Source organism: Scophthalmus maximus, chromosome 12 (assembly GCF_022379125.1).
Source record: "Scophthalmus maximus strain ysfricsl-2021 chromosome 12, ASM2237912v1, whole genome shotgun sequence".
NCBI lineage: Eukaryota > Metazoa > Chordata > Actinopteri > Pleuronectiformes > Scophthalmidae > Scophthalmus > Scophthalmus maximus.
This window is the reverse complement of record NC_061526.1, coordinates 3,902,544-3,926,224: the sequence shown is the minus strand read 5'-3', so window position 1 is coordinate 3,926,224 and position 23,681 is coordinate 3,902,544. Positions and strand designations below refer to the sequence as shown.

General features: G+C 40.9%; 2 protein-coding genes and 1 long non-coding RNA gene across 4 annotated transcripts; all 3 read right to left on the bottom strand.

Moving 5' to 3' along the window:
- Nucleotides 1–3,435: 3,435 nt before the first annotated feature.
- On the bottom strand, nt 3,436–8,621 carry LOC124850862 (mucin-5AC-like; the record flags this gene model as incomplete). The annotated part of the gene is made up of 5 exons (XM_047336358.1): nt 3,436–3,865; nt 4,387–4,588; nt 5,291–5,621; nt 6,243–7,055; nt 8,169–8,621. Coding segments are annotated over 5 exons (2,229 nt in total), but the record flags the coding sequence as incomplete, so codon positions are not given.
- LOC124850856 lies at nt 8,622–10,439 on the bottom strand. The gene is made up of 3 exons (XR_007031910.1): nt 10,349–10,439; nt 9,056–9,111; nt 8,622–8,761 (listed from the first exon to the last, which is right to left on the bottom strand). It is a non-coding gene; the product is annotated as an uncharacterized LOC124850856 (long non-coding RNA).
- Nucleotides 10,440–13,157: 2,718 nt separating this feature from the next.
- Nucleotides 13,158–19,940, bottom strand: LOC118286759 (mucin-2-like). 2 transcript variants are annotated; one of them, XR_007031909.1, is made up of 19 exons: nt 19,419–19,940; nt 19,183–19,247; nt 18,843–19,027; nt 18,445–18,701; nt 18,210–18,274; nt 17,870–18,054; nt 17,472–17,728; nt 17,237–17,301; nt 16,897–17,081; nt 16,499–16,755; nt 16,263–16,327; nt 15,923–16,107; nt 15,525–15,781; nt 15,290–15,354; nt 14,950–15,134; nt 14,543–14,808; nt 14,352–14,416; nt 14,100–14,207; nt 13,158–14,002 (listed from the first exon to the last, which is right to left on the bottom strand). XR_007031909.1 is itself a non-coding variant. In XM_047336303.1 (19 exons), exons 1-19 carry the CDS (start codon nt 19,884–19,886, stop codon nt 13,917–13,919), a joined length of 3,312 nt encoding a protein of 1,103 aa, XP_047192259.1. In that variant the 5' UTR covers nt 19,887–19,940; the 3' UTR covers nt 13,158–13,916. The 2 variants fall into 2 exon arrangements, 1 of the variants encoding a protein (XP_047192259.1); XM_047336303.1 differs by having other exon boundaries at nt 14,100–14,248.
- Nucleotides 19,941–23,681: the final 3,741 nt, after the last annotated feature.

Here is a 23,681-nt window from a genome sequence, read left to right as displayed (position 1 = left end):
AACATTTAGACCCTGGTTAGCTTTCAAACAAGTTTTTCATCAAATTCATTTAAAAAAGTAAATGCCATTTTGTTGAAAAATAATTTTTCAGCTAAAAATATTTGTGGTTTCTGACAGGGTCAAATAAAGTTAATGCAATATGAAAGTTTACTCACTGGCCCTACAAGTCGTTTTTCAAGATTTTTGTATCGACTGCTGGTTCGGTCATCAAGATCAGCTGTATATGGCTCGTCTGGCAGGTCAGCTTGGATGGAATAAACATGTTCAGGAGTCAAGTTGGTTGTTGCCTCAGTGAGGAGTTGGGCAGTAGTTGTTGTTGTAGGAGAAACGGTTGTTGTTGTTGGGGCAGTAGTTGTTGTTGTAGGAGCAACGGTTGTTGCAGCAGTTGCATTAGTACTTCCAACTGGACTTGCTGTAACACATGTTTTGAATACTAGATTAGTATTAAATAATATCAATGCCACCCAATGAAAGTCTCTTGCACCATGGCAGATTACTATTGTATGGGTAGATTTGCCAGGTAGTGAAAGAAAATGCTGTTGGGTTTACTTACATATTACTTGGATTGTCCCAGTATTTATGGTCACGTTGAATGTGTTGTTGGAATTATTTACATTGACTATTAAGACTTGAGCAACATTGTTCTCCGTTGGGAGTTTTAAAATGGGAACAGTGTTTAAGAACACAACCCCCAATTCTGCTTCAGTTCCGTTTGCTCGTTTTTGGGCAGAAACAGGTCTACATCATGAAACCAAAAGAAACAAGTGTCAACTAACAATATCAGATGATTGTTAATTCATCCAAATGGGTGATTTGCACATGGCACTTTCAACACTGCAAGTTATCAGCCCTGAACATAAAACAAAATCAGAGAAGCAGAAAGATGTTTTTACCTGAAACTCTTCACTTTGCAGTGAGAAAAGGTGACAGGATATTTCCGTTTGTATATTTTATTACACTGCAAAAAGGAAGCAACATTTAGACCCTGGTTAGCTTTCAAACAAGTTTTTCATCAAATTCATTTAAAAAAAGTAAATGCCATTTTGTTGAAAAATAATTTTTCAGCTAAAAATATTTGTGGTTTCTGACAGGGTCAAATAAAATTAATGCAATATGAAAGTTTACTCACTGGCCCTACAAGTCGTTTTTCAAGATTTTTGTATTGACTGCTGGTTCGGTCATCAAGATCAGCTGTATATGGCTCGTCTGGCAGGTCAGCTTGGATGGTATAAACATGTTCAGCTGTCAAGTTGGTTGTTGCCTCAGTGAGGAGTTGGGCAGTAGTTGTTGTTGTAGGAGCAACGGTTGTTGTTGTTGGGGCAGTAGTTGTTGTTGTAGGAGCAACGGTTGTTGCAGCAGTTGCATTAGTACTTCCAACTGGACTTGCTGTAACACATGTTTTGAATGCTAGATTAGTATTAATTAACATCAATGCCACCCAATAAAAGTCTCTTGCACCTTGGCAGATTACTATTGTATGGGTAGATTTGCCAGGTAGTGAAAGAAAATGCTGTTGGGTTTACTTACATATTACTTGGATTGTCCCAGTATTTATGGTCACGTTGAATGTGTTGTTGGAATTATTTACATTGTCTATTAAGACTTGAGCAACATTGTTCTCCGTTGGGAGTTTTAAAATGGGAACAGTGTTTAAGAACACAACCCCCAATTCTGCTTCAGTTCCGTTTGCTCGTTTTTGGGCAGAAACAGGTCTACATCATGAAACCAAAAGAAACAAGTGTCAACTAACAATATCAGATGATTGTTAATTCATCCAAATGGGTGATTTGCACATGGCACTTTCAACACTGCAAGTTATCAGCCCTGAACATAATACAAAATCAGAGAAGCAGAAAGATGTTTTTACCTGAAACTCTTCACTTTGCAGTGAGAAAAGGTGACAGGATATTTCCGTTTGTATATTTTATTACACTGCAAAAAGGAAGCAACATTTAGACCCTGGTTAGCTTTCAAACAAGTTTTTCATCAAATTCATTTAAAAAAGTAAATGCCATTTTGTTGAAAAATAATTTTTCAGCTAAAAATATTTGTGGTTTCTGACAGGGTCAAATAAAGTTAATGCAATATGAAAGTTTACTCACTGGCCCTACAAGTCGTTTTTCAAGATTTTTGTATCGACTGCTGGTTCGGTCATCAAGATCAGCTGTATATGGCTCGTCTGGCAGGTCAGCTTGGATGGAATAAACATGTTCAGGAGTCAAGTTGGTTGTTGCCTCAGTGAGGAGTTGGGCAGTAGTTGTTGTTGTAGGAGAAACGGTTGTTGTTGTTGGGGCAGTAGTTGTTGTTGTAGGAGCAACGGTTGTTGCAGCAGTTGCATTAGTACTTCCAACTGGACTTGCTGTAACACATGTTTTGAATACTAGATTAGTATTAAATGATATCAATGCCACCCAATGAAAGTCTCTTGCACCATGGCAGATTACTATTGTATGGGTAGATTTGCCAGGTAGTGAAAGAAAATGCTGTTGGGTTTACTTACATATTACTTGGATTGTCCCAGTATTTATGGTCACGTTGAATGTGTTGTTGGAATTATTTACATTGTCTATTAAGACTTGAGCAACATTGTTCTCCGTTGGGAGTTTTAAAATGGGAACAGTGTTTAAGAACACAACCCCCAATTCTGCTTCAGTTCCGTTTGCTCGTTTTTGGGCAGAAACAGGTCTACATCATGAAACCAAAAGAAACAAGTGTCAACTAACAATATCAGATGATTGTTAATTCATCCAAATGGGTGATTTGCACATGGCACTTTCAACACTGCAAGTTATCAGCCCTGAACATAATACAAAATCAGAGAAGCAGAAAGATGTTTTTACCTGAAACTCTTCACTTTGCAGTGAGAAAAGGTGACAGGATATTTCCGTTTGTATATTTTATTACACTGCAAAAAGGAAGCAACATTTAGACCCTGGTTAGCTTTCAAACAAGTTTTTCATCAAATTCATTTAAAAAAGTAAATGCCATTTTGTTGAAAAATAATTTTTCAGCTAAAAATATTTGTGGTTTCTGACAGGGTCAAATAAAGTTAATGCAATATGAAAGTTTACTCACTGGCCCTACAAGTCGTTTTTCAAGATTTTTGTATCGACTGCTGGTTCGGTCATCAAGATCAGCTGTATATGGCTCGTCTGGCAGGTCAGCTTGGATGGAATAAACATGTTCAGGAGTCAAGTTGGTTGTTGCCTCAGTGAGGAGTTGGGCAGTAGTTGTTGTTGTAGGAGAAACGGTTGTTGTTGTTGGGGCAGTAGTTGTTGTTGTAGGAGCAATGGTTGTTGTTGTTGGGGCAGTAGTTGTTGTTGTAGGAGCAACAGTTGTTGTTGTTGGGGCAGTAGTTGTTGTAGTAACTGTTGTAGTTGTTGTTGGAGCAGCAGTTGTTGTAGTTGTTGCCGTAGTTGTTGTTGTCGGGGCAGGAGTTGTTGTTGTCAGAGCAACAGTTGTTGTTGTTGGAACAGCAGTTGTTGTAGTTGATGGTGTAGTTGTAATTGTAGGAGGAACACCAGTTGTTGTTGTTGGAGCAGCAGTTGTTGTTGTCGGGTCAGTAGTTGTGGTCAAAGTAGCAGTTGTTGTAGTGGCTGCCATAGTTGTTGTTGTCAGGGCAGTAGTTGTTGTTGTAGGAGCAACAGTTGTTGTTGTCGGGGGAGTAGTTGTTGTAGGGGCTGCTGTAGTTGTTGTTGGAGCAGATGTTGTTGAAGTTGCTGCTGTAGTTCTTGTTGTTGGAGCAGCAGTTGTTGTTGATGTCGGGGCAGGAGTTGTTGTTGTTGCAGTAGCAGTTGTTGTAGTTGCTGCCGTGGTTGTTGTGGTCGGGGCAGCAGTTGTTGTTGTCGGGGCAGTAGTTGTTGTAGTGGCTGCTGTAGTTGTTGTTGGAGCACCAGTTGTTGTAGTTGCTATCGTAGATGTTGCTGGAGCAGCAGTTGTTGTTGGATTAGCAGTTGTTGTTGTTGCTGCCGTTCCTGTTGTTGTCAGGGCAGCAGTTGTTGTTGTCGGAGCAGCAGTTGTTGTTGTAGGAGCAACAGTTGTTCTAGTTGTTGCCGTAGTTGTTGTTGTCGGGGCAGGAGTTGTTGTTGTCAGAGCAACAGTTGTTGTTGTTGGAACAGCAGTTGTTGTAGATGCTGCCGTCGTTGTTGTTGGAGCAGAAGTTGATGTAGTTGATGGTGTAGTTGTAATTGTAGGAGGAACACCAGTTGTTGTTGTTGGAGCAGCAGTTGTTGTTGTCGGGTCAGTAGTTGTGGTCAAAGTAGCAGTTGTTGTAGTGGCTGCCATAGTTGTTGTTGTCGGGGCAGTAGTTGTTGTTGTAGGAGCAACAGTTGTTGTTGTCGGGGAGTAGTTGTTGTAGGGGCTGCTGTAGTTGTTGTTGGAGCAGATGTTGTTGAAGTTGCTGCTGTAGTTGTTGTTGTTGGAGCAGCAGTTGTTGTTGATGTCGGGGCAGGAGTTGTTGTTGTTGCAGTAGCAGTTGTTGTAGTTGCTGCCGTGGTTGTTGTGGTCGGGGCAGCAGTTGTTGTTGTCGGGGCAGTAGTTGTTGTAGTGGCTGCTGTAGTTGTTGTTGGAGCACCAGTTGTTGTAGTTGCTGCCGTAGTTGTTGCTGGAGCAGCAGTTGTTGTTGGATTAGCAGTTGTTGTAGTTGCTGCCTCAGTTGTTGTTGTCAGGGCAGCAGTTGTTGTTGTCGGAGCAACAGTTGTTGTTGTTGGAGCAGCAGTTGTTGTTGTTGGAGCAGCAGTTGTTGTAGTTGCTGCCGTTGTTGTTGTTGGAGCAGCAGTTGTTGTTGGAGCAGCAGTTGTTGTAGCTGCTGCCGTAGTTGTTGTTGTCTGGGCAGGAGTTGTTGTTGTCGGAGCAACAGTTGTTGTTGTTGGAGCAGCAGTTGTTATAGTTGCTGCCGTAGTTGTTGTTGGAGCAGCAGTTGTTGTTGTTGTCGGGGCAGCAGTTGTTGTTATCGGAGCAACAGTTGTTGTTGCTGGAGCAGCAGTTGTAGTTCCAGATGTAGTTGTTGTAGGAGCAAAAGTTATTGTTGTTGGAGTAGCAGCTGTTGTAGTTGCTACCGTAGTTGTTGTTGTCGGAGCAGGGGTTGCTGTTGTCGGAGCAACAGTTGTTGTTGTGGGAGCAGCAGTTGTTGTAATTGCTGCTGTAGTTGTTGCTGGAGCAGCCGTTGTTGTTGTTGTGGGGGCAGGAGTTGTTGTTGTCAGGGCATTAGTTGTTGTAGTGGCTGCTGTAGTTGTGGTTGGAGCAGTAATTGTTGTAGATGCTGCCGTAGTTGTTGTTGTCGGGGCAGGACTTGTTGTTGTCGGAGCAACAGTTGTTGTTGTGGGAGCAACAGTTGTTGTAGTTGCTGCTGTTGTTGTTGTCGGAGCAACAGTTGTTGTAGTTGCTGCCATTGTTGTTGTTGTAGGGGCAGCAGTTGTTGTTGTCGGAGCAACAGTTGTTGTTGTTGGAGCAACAGTTGTTGTAGTTGCTGCCGTAATTGTTGTTGGAGCAGCAGTTGTTGTTGTTGTCGGGACAGCAGTTGTTGTTGTCGGAGCAACAGTGGTTGTCGGAGCAACAGTTGTTGAAGTGGCTGCTGTAGTTGTTGTTGGAGCAGCAGTTGTTGTAGTTGCTGCCGTAGTTGTTGTTGTCGGGGCAGGAGTTGTTGTTGTCAGAGCAACAGTTGTTGTAGTTGCTGCCATTGTTGTTGTTGTCGGGGCAGCAGTTGTTGTTGTCGGAGCTACAGTTGTTGTTGTTAGAGCAGCAGTTGTTGTAATTGCTGCCGTTGTTGTTGTCGGGGCAGGACTTGTTGTTGTCGGAACAACAGTTGTTGTTGTGGGAGCAACAGTTGTTGTAGTTGCTGCTGTTGTTGTTGTCGGAGCAACAGTTGTTGTAGTTGCTGCCATTGTTGTTGTTGTAGGGGCAGCAGTTGTTGTTGTCGGAGCAACAGTTGTTGTTGTTACTGCAGCAGTTGTTGTAATTGCTGCCGTAGTTGTTGTTGGAGCAGTAGTTGTTGTTGTTGTCGGGGCAGCAGTTGTTTTTGTCGGGGCATTAGTTGTTGTAGTGGCTGCTGTAGGTGTTGTTGGAGCAGCAGTTGTTCTAGTTGCTGCCGTAGTTGTTGTTGTCAGGGTAGGAGTTGTTGTAGTTGCTGCCGTAGTTGTTGTTGTCGGGGCAGGAGTCGTTGTTGTCAGAGCAACTGTTGTTGTTGTGGGAGCAACAGTCGTTGTAGTTGCTGCCGCAGTTGTTGTTGTCGGGGCAGAAGTTGTTGTTGTCGGAGCAACAGTTGTTGTTGTCGGGGCAGGAGTTGTTGTAGTTGCTGCCGTAGTTGTTGTTGTCGGGGCATGAGTTGTTGTTGTCGGGGCAGCAGTTGTTGTTGTCGGAGCAACAGTGGTTGTCTGAGAAACAGTTGTTGAAGTGGCTGCTGTAGTTGTTGTTGGAGCAGCAGTTGTTGTAGTTGCTGCCGTAGTTGTTGTTGTCGGGGCAGGAGTTGTTGTTGTCGGAGCAACAGTTGTTGTAGATGCTGCCGTAGTTGTTGTTGTCGGGGCAGGACTTGTTGTTGTCGGAGCAACAGTTGTTGTTGTGGGAGCAACAGTTGTTGTAGTTGCTGCTGTTGTTGTTGTCGGAGCAACAGTTGTTGTAGTTGCTGCCATTGTTGTTGTTGTAGGGGCAGCAGTTGTTGTTGTCGGAGCAACAGTTGTTGTAGTTGCTGCCGTAATTATTGTTGGAGCAGCAGTTGTTGTTGTTGTCGGGGCAGCAGTTGTTGTTGTTGGGGCAGCAGTTGTTGTTGTCGGAGCAACAGTGGTTGTCGGAGCAACAGTTGTTGAAGTGGCTGCTGTAGTTGTTGTTGGAGCAGCAGTTGTTGTAGTTGCTGCCGTAGGTGTTGTTGTCGGGGCAGGAGTTGTTGTTGTCGGAGCAACAGTTGTTGTAGTTGCTGCCGTAATTGTTGTTGGAGCAGCAGTTGTTGTTGTTGTCGGGACAGCAGTTGTTGTTGTCGGAGCAACAGTGGTTGTCGGAGCAACAGTTGTTGAAGTGGCTGCTGTAGTTGTTGTTGGAGCAGCAGTTGTTGTAGTTGCTGCCGTAGTTGTTGTTGTCGGGGCAGGAGTTGTTGTTGTCGGAGCAACAGTTGTTGTAGTTGCTGCCATTGTTGTTGTCGTCGGGGCAGCAGTTGTTGTTGTCGGAGCTACAGTTGTTGTTGTTAGAGCAGCAGTTGTAATTGCTGCCGTTGTTGTTGTTGGGGCAGGACGTGTTGTTGTCGGAGCAACAGTTGTTGTTGTGGGAGCAACAGTTGTTGTAGTTGCTGCTGTTGTTGTTGTCGGAGCAACAGTTGTTGTAGTTGCTGCCATTGTTGTTGTTGTAGGGGCAGCAGTTGTTGTTGTCGGAGCAACAGTTGTTGTTGTTACTGCAGCAGTTGTTGTAATTGCTGCCGTAGTTGTTGTTGGAGCAGTTGTTGTTGTTGTTGTGGGGGCAGGAGTTGTTGTTGTCGGGGCATTAGTTGTTGTAGTGGCTGCTGTAGTTGTGGTTGGAGCAGTAGTTGTTGTAGATGCTGCCGTAGTTGTTGTTGTCGGGGCAGGACTTGTTTTTGTCGGAGCAACAGTTGTTGTTGTGGGAGCAACAGTTGTTGTAGTTGCTGCTGTTGTTGTTGTCGGAGCAACAGTTGCTGTAGTTGCTGCCGTTGTTGTTGTTGTCGGGGCAGCAGTTGTTGTTGACGAAGCAACAGTTGTTGTTATCGGGGCAGTTGTTGTAGTTGCTGCTGTAGTTGTTGTTGGAGCAGCAGTTGTTGCAGTTGCTGCCGTAGTTGTTGTTTGAGCAGCAGTTGTTGTAGTTGCTGCTGTAGATGTTGTTGGAGCAGCAGTCGTTGTTGTCGGGGCAGCAGTTGTTGTTGGGGCAGTTGTTGTTGTAAGAGCCACAGTTGTTGTAGTTGCTGCCATAGTTGTTGTTGTCGCGGCTGTAGTTGTTGTTGTCAGAGCAAACGTTGTTGCTGGAGAAGCAGTTGTAGTTGCTGCCGTAGTTGTGGGTGTCGGGGCAGCAGTTGTTGTTGTCGGGGCAGTAGTTGTTGTTGTAGGAGCAACAGTTGTTGAAGCGGCTGTAGTTGTTGTTGGAGGGGCAGTAGTCATTGTAATTGCTGCTGTAGTTGTTGTTGGAGTAGCAGTTGTTGTAGTTCCTGCCGTAGTTGTTGTTGTTGGTGCAGCAGTTGTTGTTGTAGGAGCAAAAGTTGTTGTCGGGGCAGTAGTTGTTGTTGTCGGAGCAACAGTAGTTGTTGTCGGGGCAGTAGTTGTTGTAGTTGTTGTTGGAGCAGTTGTTGTAGTTGCTGCTGTAGTTGTTGTTGGAGCAGCAGTTGTTGTAGTTGTTGTTGGAGCAGCAGTTTTTGTTGTTGTCATGGCAGCAGTTGTTGTAGTTGCTGCTGTAGTTGTTGTTGGAGCAGCAGTTGTTGTAGCTGCTGCTATAGTTGTTGTTGTGGGGGCACTAGTTGTTGTTGTCGGAGCAACAGGTGTTGTTGTCGGAGCAGCAGTTGTTGTAGTAGGAGCAACACTTGTTGTTGTCGGGGCAGCAGTTGTTGTTGTCGGGGCAGTAGTTGTTGTTGTAGGAGCAGCAGTTGTTGTAGTTGCTGCCGTAGTTGTTGTTGTAGGAGGAACAGCAGTCGTTGTTGTAGTTGCTGCTTCAGTTGTTTTTGGAGCAGCAGTTGTTGTAGTTGCTGCTGTAGTTGTTGTTGTTGGTGCAGCAGTTGTTGTTGTCGGGGCAGGAGTTGTTGTTGTAGGAGCAACAGTTGTAGTTGCAACCATAGTAACTAGAAATACAAGATTTAAACATTACAGTACTTCATTGGTGGAATTTATCTAAACTATGGGTTAATCATACACCAACAAAAAAATGTAATTGCTACATTATTGAAATGTATGCACCCTTATTAATCATTTTATCCAAAATATTTGATAAAGGAATGTGATGTGTTCTTGTCTAAGAAACATTTGATGAAGTGTAGCCAAGATCTCAATGTCATATTCTGTTAATCCTCTTACTTCTTATTCCTACGTGTTTCAAGACAATTTAAAGGCAATTAGTTCAACATCACTTAGATTACCTATTAGAATCAGGAAAAAGGATATGATCCGTCTTTTCCCCATCTTGTCAATGAATCTGCAAAAATCAAACAAGACAGATTAAGATTGTGAAAATATTTTTGTTCTATAGTTGAAATCAACATTACTTAAATCAGTACTTAGTGTACAATGTTAATGTGGAATGAGCATACAATCCAACACAACATTTCGCTTACATACTTAATTTCCATTAATCTGAATATAGCGTGAATAGTTTATGTTTTTCAGCAATTCTATTTGAAACTATGGTTGTAAAAAAGCAGATCAATGAATTTGTATTCAATCTTTATATGACAGAAATCATTATAGGAGTACTTTTACGATATATCATTCATGGTACTTTTAACATAGACACAACCCTTTCATTTGATTACTTCATTGCTAAAACTGCTAAACAGAATAAGATTAGAAAGCCATTCTGCAGCAATTAGTTAATAAAGACTGTACTGTAAATCAAGCGCAAACTGTGACACAACTTAAACTTTGTCTCCTGAGAAGTTCTTTGTCAGGCCAGTTGTAGTTGCCACATCAGTATTAAAATGATCAATATTTTTTGATTTATATTTTATAGTAAATATCATTAATATTGTATTTATTTATTCATTTATTTTTGGATTCTGTTGAAAGGCCCAACCCCGCTATAAATAAATGAATACAATTTCTGACTATTACTTGATGTGTAAGGCTTCGCATCACAGTAGTGGCAATGAGCATAATGATGTTGATAAAATTTAGAAAACATGATTGTACTGTTGAGTAATTGCTCATTTTTTTCTGAATAACTAGGACATGCTGATGAAGTTTTGAAATGTTACTTTTGATCCTCTCAGCAGAACATTCAATCAATTATCTTTATACTGGTTACAGTGGTTACTCAAGGACATCTGAAAAACTGAGACCTAACCTCAACCCCTAACCAAAACAGATACTTGACTTATTGTCTGAATTTATTATAAAATTTGAATATAAAAAATTTAATTGAGAAAGAAAATGAGCCATAGAGAAACCAGTGAATATATACTTTAAAACATTTGAAAATAAAGATTCATGATTTAAGTTGTAAATAACTATCATTGTAAGCATGATATAATATGTAATTTTAAGTGATAATTCATAATGAACATTATAAATGTTACATCTTGGGATTTGGGGAAAATAATCAAATGTATTAGTAAAGCAAATAAAGTAAAACACACACACACACACACACACACACACACACACACACACGCCGATTATTATTATAGATCACAGGTACATAGACACATGCTTACCCCCAAAATTGATAGATACAAGATGAAAAGATAATTCCTCTTTTTTTTTGCTCTAGAGTTCACCTATGAAACACTGCAAGCCTTCTGCCACCTCCTGTGACATTTCACATCTATTTAGGCCTTTATATATTGGAATGGACTAGAGGTTATGACGTGAATGTCTGGTGACACGTTTGTCAGAAATGTTGTGTTGTGACACCTTCATGATGCAAATAACGAAATATAATCTGTGAGCTTTCAAATTGTTCCAAGTTCCTTGGCATAGTAGCTTGGTACACTCCCTTATTTTTTCATGTGGAGCAAGGACAGGTGCATTCCATTTATGTGAATGAATTGTTAGTTCAACTAGTGTGACAGTAAGTTACGAAAAATAAATAAGTGAAATGAAATGGAGCAGAGTGAAATACAAGAAGACTGAGAAGTTTATGAATTTTGATTAGATGCAATCATACTGAACAAATATTGTACATGATGGGCTGCACGGTGGTGTAGTGGTTAGCGCTGTCACCTCACAGCAAGAAGGTTCTTGGTTCGCGTCCCGGTTAGGACCAACCAGGGCCTTTCTGTGTGGAGTTTGCATGTTCTCCGGAGTACCCAGCTTCTTCCCACAGTCCAAAGTCATTGGGGTTAGATTAATTGGAGCCTCTAAACTGACCATACACTGTAAATGATTTCTGTAAATTTATAGAAAGATTTCAACAGTATTAACCAGTTATTTGTTAAAACAGCACATAACTGTTAATAAAAATGCCAATCTGTAAAATTACACTATATTGATGTTTTTTAACAGCAAAATGCTGTATTGCTAAAATACAGCATTTTACTGCAAAGTAACTTAAATAACAGTTTCATACAGTATTTATTGCATTCTGGGAAGAGAAAATTCGCCAGCACATGTGGAGATGGGATCCATTGCTTTCTTCATCTATCCCCATCTGTCTAATTATTTGGTGAGTATCAATTTTATTTAATCCATAAATCAGGGAAATGTCTATCAGTGATGTTTCCAGGTTGTTTGTATTATCAAGTATGTGCATGGATCATCATAGATTGATTTAGCAGCTAGCTTGAGTTTCATAGACTGCTTAGTCAGACAACATAAGCTCATTTTTATGTCTAAGTTACCTTGTGAACACATATTTTGCCAGAATACAGGATAATGGTCTTGACAGTGTAAACCAATGAAAACCATTACATCAGTTGAAGTAACTTAAAGCCTTCCATTCACGCTGATTATTCAGTGGAAGAAGTTTTGCAAAGTTCGAATTACACTTAAGTCTTAAGAAACACCATCGTTATTCAGGCACTTCATTGGAATATACCCTGAGAGACGAACCAAGGCTGGACGGGGCAGTCACCAACAAGAAGACAAAAAGAGTCAATCCACTCTGCTGAAAAGATTCATGGATTTTGATTGGGACTTCGTCTAACATGGTGAGCTAATTCAGCCCCATAACTCACTTACATGTGTGAAAACACCAGATTGTCTTGTTTCTCTAAATCTTTGAACTCATTTCTTTCTCTTTTTTTCTCTCTCTTACACAGAGTCAGAGGTTGCTTGAGAGGACCAGAAGTCTGTCACTCCTCTGACATCATTCAACTCTTGGACTTCTGCACTTACACTTAAGTATACTTATTAGAGCCTGAATGTACAGATCATATTTGGAAATTATATAATGGTGGTGTTTGTTAAATTCTGATTTGAATTTGAATTTTCAGCATTATATTGACCAATGCTTTGTCCCAGGTTTTTGTTAGTACTAGTTTAATATGCAATTGTTCTGCATGTACTGTTTACAACGTTTTATGAAATAAAAAGTAAAAGGAAATAAGAGGTTGTGATTTATTTGATTGAAAAATCTGTGATTAAGCTCTTTACTTTAAAAGAACATTTTGTTGTGGTTTGTGCTCTGTGCTTGTAGCCAGATTTTGGGAGGACTTAAAACCAGTGAGCTCTATTTTAGTGTCTTTTTTAGGTAAAAAAAGAATTGTATTAAAAAAAAAGTAAACAGTCAATCAGTCAACTGTGAGGTACTGTAAAATTAAAAAAAAAACAGCCAGCCTGTCAGTTGACTTTAAAATACTGTGAAAAAACAAACAAAAAAAACAAGTTCATACCATATTATTGAATAACAGTACAAAACTATAAATTTTAGTGACGGTAGATAAATGTTAATTTTACAGTAACATAATGGCAACCCTGCTGCCAGCTGATTACTGTTTTTCTTTACAGAGAAAACATTTAACAGTGTAGGTGTGAATGTGAAAGTGAATGGGGGGTGATATCTGTATATGGGCCCTGTAATACCCTGGCGACCTGTCCTGGAGTTGGGATATACAATACACTCAAATTGCACTTAAGTTACTTATATATGGACGAATCAAAAGAAAAGCAAAGACACTTCAGTTTCATTTGCTCTTGTTTTTCTGAAGCTTTCAAGCAATGTCATCAATATGATTTATTATGAAAGCAATGTTTTTAAAATTTAATTTTGGGCATATGTCTGCTTTTAGCTTCCAACCTAAATGTTAGTGGAAAATGCAGGAGTTTAAAGTTAACAATTGCAGCATAGTGTTGAAATCACACCTAAACTATGTGCGCTTTTATTGCTAAAATTGCATTGCAAAATCTAACTCAATAATAATGTACATCTGTATATGCTTCTAGAAATGGCATTGTTTGATGGTTGGTCCACTTTGCTACACACAAAAAAATTATCATCACTAAAAACTGAAAAATTTACCCAAACCCCAATAAGATATGATCCACTGTTGCTTTACAAAAAAATTCACAACATCACACAAGAGAGAAATTTCCAATATTTTGTATTCTGATCATTGTAAAGTTTCTCAAAGATACAGTAGAAACTACAGGAAATCTCACAGAATACAGTAATGTATTATTACATAAATACACTTTATATAAATAAGAAAATGGACAGTGCTTTTTTTCACATAAACATATATACACCATGACCTTTGATAAAATATATGAGGTTGAGTGTGAAGCCAACTATGACCTGCATGTGTTCCTTCATTTAATTTAAGACACAAATCTAAATAGTAATTAATTACCACCGCCATGAAGGAGTTATGTTTCAATTTGCTTTTCTTTGTCTTTTTGTTCATTATTTAGCAGGATTATGCAAAAATTACATCTACATCCATTTAGAGGCTATAGAAAGGTTAAGATGAGTGACTGGCACTATTTTAAATATTGCTATACAACAGTGCTGTGTGAAACAAGATACATTTTGATAGTAAAAGTTCAACAGTAGAATATTTTTAGACACCCCAGGGTTTCATAGATAATGTTGTAATGTTGTTTGCCTTATTATTTGAGTGATATAGACACGGGGCTTATAGTTGTCTGTGTCATTCTGTCCAGGATCCTGGATGTTACCACGCAGAAACGTGTTCAGTTCCACAGACATACCTAATCCACTGTCACTGATGTGTCAAAGGTTGAAACCCATTCAACAGATAAGAGAATCACTAATCTTCATATTTTTCTGACAATGAAGTCCCCTTTCCTTCCTGGCAATTCCAAAGGCAATCCACACAGATGCTATTGCTGGCTTGACAATAGCAATGACAACAGCACCAGACAGGATGCAGTGAAGAGACTGATCTTTTGGCTTACTCCACTTGAAGCTGTAAATGAAAAGAAAAGAAATGAAAACATTAGTTAAATAAATCATTTTTTCAGCCTTTCAAATTTTCTAATCAAGTTGCACTCAATATCTCATACATATGCCATCCACGGTGATGGAGCTGCCTTCAATGTCGAAGTTGGTGACGCTTGAAGCTGCACTCAGCAAAACATTCGCAATCTCAGTTCTACTAGGAACAGATGGGCCTTGGAAGAGAAGACGCATTTTGTTGAAGACTGATCCACTTCTGCAGAATGAGCAACAAAAAATATAGAATGGAATATGAGATTCAGGCCACTATACTGAAAATGTAACAATATGTTGACAAAATAAGTTATGTTATATATTACCTGAATTCCACAACGTCCAAGGACTTGAAGGAAAAGGGGAATTCTTTTTGATAGCGAGGTTCAAGCTGCAGAAACAGAAAACACACTGTAGTTAGTTTTATTTCATATGTGGCTGTCTCTTTGATAAAATAACACAATAGATAATACAATAAGGTGTATGCACAGGTTGTATATTTTAAGGTGCGACTTACCTGTCTCTTTATATTAGAAGCTCTACTTTTAAAAGCAGCAGATGATGTGTCCAACAAGTCATCTGTAAATGTGTCTAGAACAGATCTGAAAACCACCAGTCTTGTTGTGAGTTCCACAGGTGCAGGTGCAGCGGTTGCAGGTGTTACAGTTGCAGGTACAGCGGTTGCAGGTGCTACAGTTGCAGGTGCAGCGGTTGCAGGTGCAGCAGTTATAGGTACAGCGGTTGTTGTTGCAGCAGTTGCATTAGTACTTCCAACTGGACTTGCTGTAACACATGTTTTAAATACTAGATTAGTATTAATTAATATTAGTGCCACCCAATGAAAGTCTTTTGCACCTTGGCAGATTACTATTGTATGGGTAGATTTGCCAGGTAGCAAAAGAGAATGCTGTTGAGTTTACTTACCTATTACTTGAATTGTCCCAGTATTTATGGTCACGTTGAATGTGTTGTTGGAATTATTTACACTGTCTATTAAGACTTGAGCAACATTGTTCTCCGTTGGGAGTTTTAAAATGGGAACAGTGTTTAAGAACACAACCCCCAATTCTGCTTCAGTTCCGTTTGCTCGTTTTTGGGCAGAAACAGGTCTACATCATGAAACCAAAAGAAACAAGTGTCAACTAACAATATCAGATGATTGTTAATTCATCCAAATGGGTGATTTGCACATGGCACTTTCAACACTCCAAGTTATCAGCCCTGAACATAATACAAAATCAGAGAAGCAGAAAGATGTTTTTACCTGAAACTCTTCACTTTGCAGTGAGAAAAGGTGACAGGATATTTCCGTTTGTATATTTTATTACACTGCAAAAAGGAAGCAACATTTAGACCCTGGTTAGCTTTCAAACAAGTTTTTCATCAAATTCATTTAAAAAAGTAAATGCCATTTTGTTGAAAAATAATTTTTCAGCTAAAAATATTTGTGGTTTCTGACAGGGTCAAATAAAGTTAATGCAATATGAAAGTTTACTCACTGGCCCTACAAGTCGTTTTTCAAGATTTTTGTATCGACTGCTGGTTCGGTCATCAAGATCAGCTGTATATGGCTCGTCTGGCAGGTCAGCTTGGATGGAATAAACATGTTCAGGAGTCAAGTTGGTTGTTGCCTCAGTGAGGAGTTGGGCAGTAGTTGTTGTTGTAGGAGAAACGGTTGTTGTTGTTGGGGCAGTAGTTGTTGTTGTAGGAGCAACGGTTGTTGCAGCAGTTGCATTAGTACTTCCAACTGGACTTGCTGTAACACATGTTTTGAATACTAGATTAGTATTAAATAATATCAATGCCACCCAATGAAAGTCTCTTGCACCATGGCAGATTACTATTGTATGGGTAGATTTGCCAGGTAGTGAAAGAAAATGCTGTTGGGTTTACTTACATATTACTTGGATTGTCCCAGTATTTATGGTCACGTTGAATGTGTTGTTGGAATTATTTACATTGACTATTAAGACTTGAGCAACATTGTTCTCCGTTGGGAGTTTTAAAATGGGAACAGTGTTTAAGAACACAACCCCCAATTCTGCTTCAGTTCCGTTTGCTCGTTTTTGGGCAGAAACAGGTCTACATCATGAAACCAAAAGAAACAAGTGTCAACTAACAATATCAGATGATTGTTAATTCATCCAAATGGGTGATTTGCACATGGCACTTTCAACACTGCAAGTTATCAGCCCTGAACATAAAACAAAATCAGAGAAGCAGAAAGATGTTTTTACCTGAAACTCTTCACTTTGCAGTGAGAAAAGGTGACAGGATATTTCCGTTTGTATATTTTATTACACTGCAAAAAGGAAGCAACATTTAGACCCTGGTTAGCTTTCAAACAAGTTTTTCATCAAATTCATTTAAAAAAAGTAAATGCCATTTTGTTGAAAAATAATTTTTCAGCTAAAAATATTTGTGGTTTCTGACAGGGTCAAATAAAATTAATGCAATATGAAAGTTTACTCACTGGCCCTACAAGTCGTTTTTCAAGATTTTTGTATTGACTGCTGGTTCGGTCATCAAGATCAGCTGTATATGGCTCGTCTGGCAGGTCAGCTTGGATGGTATAAACATGTTCAGCTGTCAAGTTGGTTGTTGCCTCAGTGAGGAGTTGGGCAGTAGTTGTTGTTGTAGGAGCAACGGTTGTTGTTGTTGGGGCAGTAGTTGTTGTTGTAGGAGCAACGGTTGTTGCAGCAGTTGCATTAGTACTTCCAACTGGACTTGCTGTAACACATGTTTTGAATGCTAGATTAGTATTAATTAACATCAATGCCACCCAATAAAAGTCTCTTGCACCTTGGCAGATTACTTTTGTATGGGTAGATTTGCCAGGTAGTGAAAGAAAATGCTGTTGGGTTTACTTACATATTACTTGGATTGTCCCAGTATTTATGGTCACGTTGAATGTGTTGTTGGAATTATTTACATTGTCTATTAAGACTTGAGCAACATTGTTCTCCGTTGGGAGTTTTAAAATGGGAACAGTGTTTAAGAACACAACCCCCAATTCTGCTTCAGTTCCGTTTGCTCGTTTTTGGGCAGAAACAGGTCTACATCATGAAACCAAAAGAAACAAGTGTCAACTAACAATATCAGATGATTGTTAATTCATCCAAATGGGTGATTTGCACATGGCACTTTCAACACTGCAAGTTATCAGCCCTGAACATAATACAAAATCAGAGAAGCAGAAAGATGTTTTTACCTGAAACTCTTCACTTTGCAGTGAGAAAAGGTGACAGGATATTTCCGTTTGTATATTTTATTACACTGCAAAAAGGAAGCAACATTTAGACCCTGGTTAGCTTTCAAACAAGTTTTTCATCAAATTCATTTAAAAAAGTAAATGCCATTTTGTTGAAAAATAATTTTTCAGCTAAAAATATTTGTGGTTTCTGACAGGGTCAAATAAAGTTAATGCAATATGAAAGTTTACTCACTGGCCCTACAAGTCGTTTTTCAAGATTTTTGTATCGACTGCTGGTTCGGTCATCAAGATCAGCTGTATATGGCTCGTCTGGCAGGTCAGCTTGGATGGAATAAACATGTTCAGGAGTCAAGTTGGTTGTTGCCTCAGTGAGGAGTTGGGCAGTAGTTGTTGTTGTAGGAGAAACGGTTGTTGTTGTTGGGGCAGTAGTTGTTGTTGTAGGAGCAACGGTTGTTGCAGCAGTTGCATTAGTACTTCCAACTGGACTTGCTGTAACACATGTTTTGAATACTAGATTAGTATTAAATGATGTCAATGCCACCCAATGAAAGTCTCTTGCACCATGGCAGATTACTATTGTATGGGTAGATTTGCCAGGTAGTGAAAGAAAATGCTGTTGGGTTTACTTACATATTACTTGGATTGTCCCAGTATTTATGGTCACGTTGAATGTGTTGTTGGAATTATTTACATTGTCTATTAAGACTTGAGCAACATTGTTCTCCGTTGGGAGTTTTAAAATGGGAACAGTGTTTAAGAACACAACCCCCAATTCTGCTTCAGTTCCGTTTGCTCGTTTTTGGGCAGAAACAGGTCTACATCATGAAACCAAAAGAAACAAGTGTCAACTAACAATATCAGATGATTGTTAATTCATCCAAATGGGTGATTTGCACATGGCACTTTCAACACTGCAAGTTATCAGCCCTGAACATAATACAAAATCAGAGAAGCAGAAAGATGTTTTTACCTGAAACTCTTCACTTTGCAGTGAGAAAAGGTGACAGGATATTTCCGTTTGTATATTTTATTACACTGCAAAAAGGAAGCAACATTTAGACCCTGGTTAGCTTTCAAACAAGTTTTTCATCAAATTCATTTAAAAAAGTAAATGCCATTTTGTTGAAAAATAATTTTTCAGCTAAAAATATTTGTGGTTTCTGACAGGGTCAAATAAAGTTAATGCAATATGAAAGTTTACTCACTGGCCCTACAAGTCGTTTTTCAAGATTTTTGTATCGACTGCTGGTTCGGTCATCAAGATCAGCTGTATATGGCTCGTCTGGCAGGTCAGCTTGGATGGAATAAACATGTTCAGGAGTCAAGTTGGTTGTTGCCTCAGTGAGGAGTTGGGCAGTAGTTGTTGTTGTAGGAGAAACGGTTGTTGTTGTTGGGGCAGTAGTTGTTGTTGTAGGAGCAATGGTTGTTGCAGCAGTTGCATTAGTACTTCCAACTGGACTTGCTGTAACACATGTTTTGAATACTAGATTAGTATTAAATGATATCGATGCCACCCAATGAAAGTCTCTTGCACCTTGGCAGATTACTATTGTATGGGTAGATTTGCCAGGTAGTGAAAGAAAATGCTGTTGGGTTTACTTACATATTACTTGGATTGTCCCAGTATTTATGGTCACGTTGAATGTGTTGTTGGAATTATTTACATTGTCTATTAAGACTTGAGCAACATTGTTCTCCGTTGGGAGTTTTAAAATGGGAACAGTGTTTAAGAACACAACCCCCAATTCTGCTTCAGTTCCGTTTGCTCGTTTTTGGGCAGAAACAGGTCTACATCATGAAACCAAAAGAAACAAGTGTCAACTAACAATATCAGATGATTGTTAATTCATCCAAATGGGTGATTTGCACATGGCACTTTCAACACTGCAAGTTATCAGCCCTGATCATAAAACAAAATCAGAGAAGCAGAATGATGTTTTTACCTGAAACTCTTCACTTTGCAGTGAGAAAAGGTGACAGGATATTTCCGTTTGTATATTTTATTACACTGCAAAAAGGAAGCAACATTTAGACCCTGGTTAGCTTTCAAACAAGTGTTTCATCAAATTCATTTAAAAAAAGTAAATGCCATTTTGTTGAAAAATAATTTTAAAGCTAAAAATATTTCTGGTTTCTGACAGGGTCAAATAAAGTTAATGCAATATGAAAGTTTACTCACTGGCCCTACAAGTCGTTTTTCAAGATTTTTGTATCGACTGCTGGTTCGGTCATCAAGATCAGCTGTATATGGCTCGTCTGGCAGGTCAGCTTGGATGGTATAAACATGTTCAGCAGTCAAGTTGGTTGTTGCCTCAGTGAGGAGTTGGGCAGTAGTTGTTGTTGTAGGAACAACGGTTGTTGTTGTTGGGGCAGTAGTTGTTGTAGTAGTAGCAACAGTTGTTGTTGTTGGGGCAGTAGTTGTTGTTGTAGGAGCAACAGTTGTTGTAGTTGTTGCCGTAGTTGTTGTTGTCGGGGCAGGAGTTGTTGTTGTCAGAGCAACAGTTGTTGTTGTTGGAACAGCAGTTGTTGTAGTTGATGGTGTAGTTGTAATTGTAGGAGGAACACCAGTTGTTATGTTTGGAGCAGCAGTTGTTGTTGTCGGGTCAGTAGTTGTGGTCAAAGTAGCAGTTGTTGTAGTGGCTGCCATAGTTGTTGTTGTCGGGGCAGTAGTTGTTGTTGTAGAAGCAACAGTTGTTGTTGTCGGGGGAGTAGTTGTTGTAGGGGCTGCTGTAGTTGTTGTTGGAGCAGATGTTGTTGAAGTTGCTGCTGTAGTTGTTGTTGTTGGAGCAGCAGTTGTTGTTGATGTCGGGGCAGGAGTTGTTGTTGTTGCAGTAGCAGTTGTTGTAGTTGCTGCCGTGGTTGTTGTGGTCGGGGCAGCAGTTGTTGTTGTCGGGGCAGTAGTTGTTGTAGTGGCTGCTTTAGTTGTTGTTGGAGCACCAGTTGTTGTAGTTGCTGCCGTAGTTGTTGCTGGAGCAGCAGTTGTTGTTGGATTAGCAGTTGTTGTTGTTGCTGCCGTTGCTGTTGTTGTCAGGGCAGCAGTTGTTGTTGTCGGAGCAACAGTTGTTGTTGTTGGAGCAGCAGTTGTTGTTGTAGGAGCAACAGTTGTTGTTGTTGGGGCAGTAGTTGTTGTAGTAACTGTTGTAGTTGTTGTTGGAGCAGCAGTTGTTGTAGTTGTTGCCGTAGTTGTTGCTGGAGCAGCAGTTGTTGTTGGATTAGCAGTTGTTGTTGTTGCTGCCGTTCCTGTTGTTGTCAGGGCAGCAGTTGTTGTTGTCGGAGCAACAGTTGTTGTTGTTGGAGCAGCAGTTGTTGTTGTAGGAGCAACAGTTGTTGTTGTTGGGGCAGTAGTTGTTGTAGTAACTGTTGTAGTTGTTGTTGGAGCAGCAGTTGTTGCAGTTGTTGCCGTAGTTGTTGTTGTCGGGGCAGGAGTTGTTGTTGTCAGAGCAACAGTTGTTGTTGTTGGAACAGCAGTTGTTGTAGATGCTGCCGTCGTTGTTGTTGGAGCAGAAGTTGATGTAGTTGATGGTGTAGTTGTAATTGTAGGAGGAACACCAGTTGTTGTTGATGTCGGGGCAGGAGTTGTTGTTGTTGCAGTAGCAGTTGTTGTAGTTGCTGCCGTGGTTGTTGTGGTCGGGGCAGCAGTTGTTGTTGTCGGGGCAGTAGTTGTTGTAGTTGCTGCTGTAGTTGTTGTCTGAGCAGCAGTTGTTGTTGTTGTCGGGGCAGCAGTTGTTGTTGTCGGAGCAACAGTTGTTGTTGTTGGAGCAGCAGTTGTTGTAGTTGCTGCCGTTGTTGTTGTTGGAGCAGCAGTTGTTGTTGGAGCAGCAGTTGTTGTAGCTGCTGCCGTAGTTGTTGTTGTTTGGGCAGGAGTTGTTGTTGTCGGAGCAACAGTTGTTGTTTTTGGAGCAGCAGTTGTTATAGTTGCTGCCGTAGTTGTTGTTGGAGCAGCAGTTGTTGTTGTTGTCAGGGCAGCAGTTGTTGTTATCGGAGCAACAGTTGTTGTTGTTGGAGCAGCAGTTGTAGTTCCAGCTGTAGTTGTTGTAGGAGCAAAAGTTGTTGTTGGAGTAGCAGCTGTTGTAGTTGCTGCCGTAGTTGTTGTTGTCGGGGCAGGGGTTGCTGTTGTCGGAGCAACAGTTGTTGTTGTGGGAGCAGCAGTTGTTGTAATTGCTGCTGTAGTTGTTGTTGGAGCAGCCGTTGTTGTTGTTGTGGGGGCAGGAGTTGTTGTTGTCAGGGCATTAGTTGTTGTAGTGGCTGCTGTAGTTGTGGTTGGAGCAGTAGTTGTTGTAGATGCTGTCGTAGTTGTTGTTGTCGGGGCAGGACTTGTTGTTGTCGGAGCAACAGTTGTTGTTGTGGGAGCAACAGTTGTTGTAGTTGCTGCTGTTGTTGTTGTCGGAGCAACAGTTGTTGTAGTTGTTGCCATTGTTGTTGTTTTAGGGGCAGCAGTTGTTGTTGTCGGAGCAACAGTTGTTGTTGTTGGAGCAACAGTTGTTGTAGTTGCTGCCGTAATTGTTGTTGGAGCAGCAGTTGTTGTTTTTGTCGGGACAGCAGTTGTTGTTGTCGGAGCAACAGTGGTTGTCGGAGCAACAGTTGTTGAAGTGGCTGCTGTAGTTGTTGTTGGAGCAGCAGTTGTTGTAGTTACTGCCGTAGTTGTTGTTGTCGGGGCAGGAGTTGTTGTTGTCGGAGCAACAGTTGTTGTAGTTGCTGCCATTGTTGTTGTTGTCGGGGCAGCAGTTGTTGTTGTCGGAGCTACAGTTGTTGTTGTTAGAGCAGCAGTTGTTGTAATTGCTGCCGTTGTTGTTGTCGGGGCAGGACTTGTTGTTGTCGGAACAACAGTTGTTGTTGTGGGAGCAACAGTTGTTGTAGTTGCTGCTGTTGTTGTTGTCGGAGCAACAGTTGTTGTAGCTGCTGCCATTGTTGTTGTTGTAGGGGCAGCAGTTGTTGTTGTCGGAGCAACAGTTGTTGTTGTTACTGCAGCAGTTGTTGTAATTGCTGCCGTAGTTGTTGTTGGAGCAGTAGTTGTTGTTGTTGTCGGGGCAGCAGTTGTTGTTGTCGGGGCATTAGTTGTTGTAGTGGCTGCTGTAGTTGTTGTTGGAGCAGCAGTTGTTGTAGTTGCTGCCGTAGTTGTTGTTGTCGGGGTAGGAGTTGTTGTAGTTGCTGCCGTAGTTGTTGTTGTCGGGGCAGGAGTTGTTGTTGTCAGAGCAACTGTTGTTGTTATGGGAGCAACAGTCGTTGTAGTTGCTGCCGCAGTTGTTGTTGTCGGGGCAGAAGTTGTTGTTGTCGGAGCAACAGTTGTTGTTGTCGGGGCAGGAGTTGTTGTAGTTGCTGCCGTAGTTGTTGTCGTCGGGGCATGAGTTGTTGTTGTCGGGGCAGCAGTTGTTGTTGTCGGAGCAACAGTGGTTGTCTGAGAAACAGTTGTTGAAGTGGCTGCTGTAGTTGATGTTGGAGCAGCAGTTGTTGTAGTTGCTGCCGTAGTTGTTGTTGTCGGGGCAGGACTTGTTGTTGTCGGAGCAACTGTTGTTGTTGTTAGAGCAGCAGTTGTTGTAATTGCTGCCGTAGTTGTTGTTGGAGCAGCAGCTGTTGTTGTTGTTGGGGCAGAAGTTGTTGTAGTTGCTGCCGTGGTTGTTGTTGGAGCAGTAGTTGTTGTTGTTGTTGGGGCAGCAGTTGTTGTTGTCGGGGCATTAGTTGTTGTAGTGGCTGCTGTAGTTGTTGTTGTCGGGGCAGGAGTTGTTGTTGTCGGGGCATTAGTTGTTGTAGTGGCTGCTGTAGTTGTTGTTGTCGGGGCAGGAGTTGTTGTTGTTGGAGTAGCAGTTGTTGTAGTTGCTACCGTAGTTGTTGTTGTCGGGGCAGGAGTTGTTGTTGTTGGAGTAGCAGTTGTTGTAGTTGCTACCGTAGTTGTTGTTGTCGGGGCAGGAGTTGTTGTTGTTGGAGCAACTGTTGTTGTAGTTGCTGCCATTGTTGTTGTTGTTGGGGCAGCAGTTATTGTTGTCGGAGCAACAGTTGCTGTTGTTGGAGCAACAGTTGTTGTAGTTGCTGCCGTAGTTGTTGTTGGAGCAGCAGTTGTTGTTGTTGTCGGAGCCGCAGTTGTTGTTGTCGGAGCAAAAGTTGTTGTTGTCGGAGCAACAATTGTTGTAGTGGCTGCTGTAGTTGTTGTTGGAGCAGCAGTTGTTGTAGTTGCTGCCATTGTTGTTGTTGTAGGGGCAGTAGTGGTTGCTATCGCAGCAACAGTTGTTGTTGTTGGAGCAACAGTTGTTGTAGTTGCTGCCATAGTTGTTGTTGGAGCAGCAGTTGTTGTTGTTGTCGGGGCAGCAGTTGTTGTTGTCGGAACAACAGTGGTTGTTGTCGGAGCAACAGTTGTTGGTGCAGGAGTTGTTGTTGTTGGAGCAGCAGTTGTTGTAGTTGCTGCCGTAGTTGTTGTTGGAGCAGCAGTTGTTGTTGTTGCCGGGCCAGC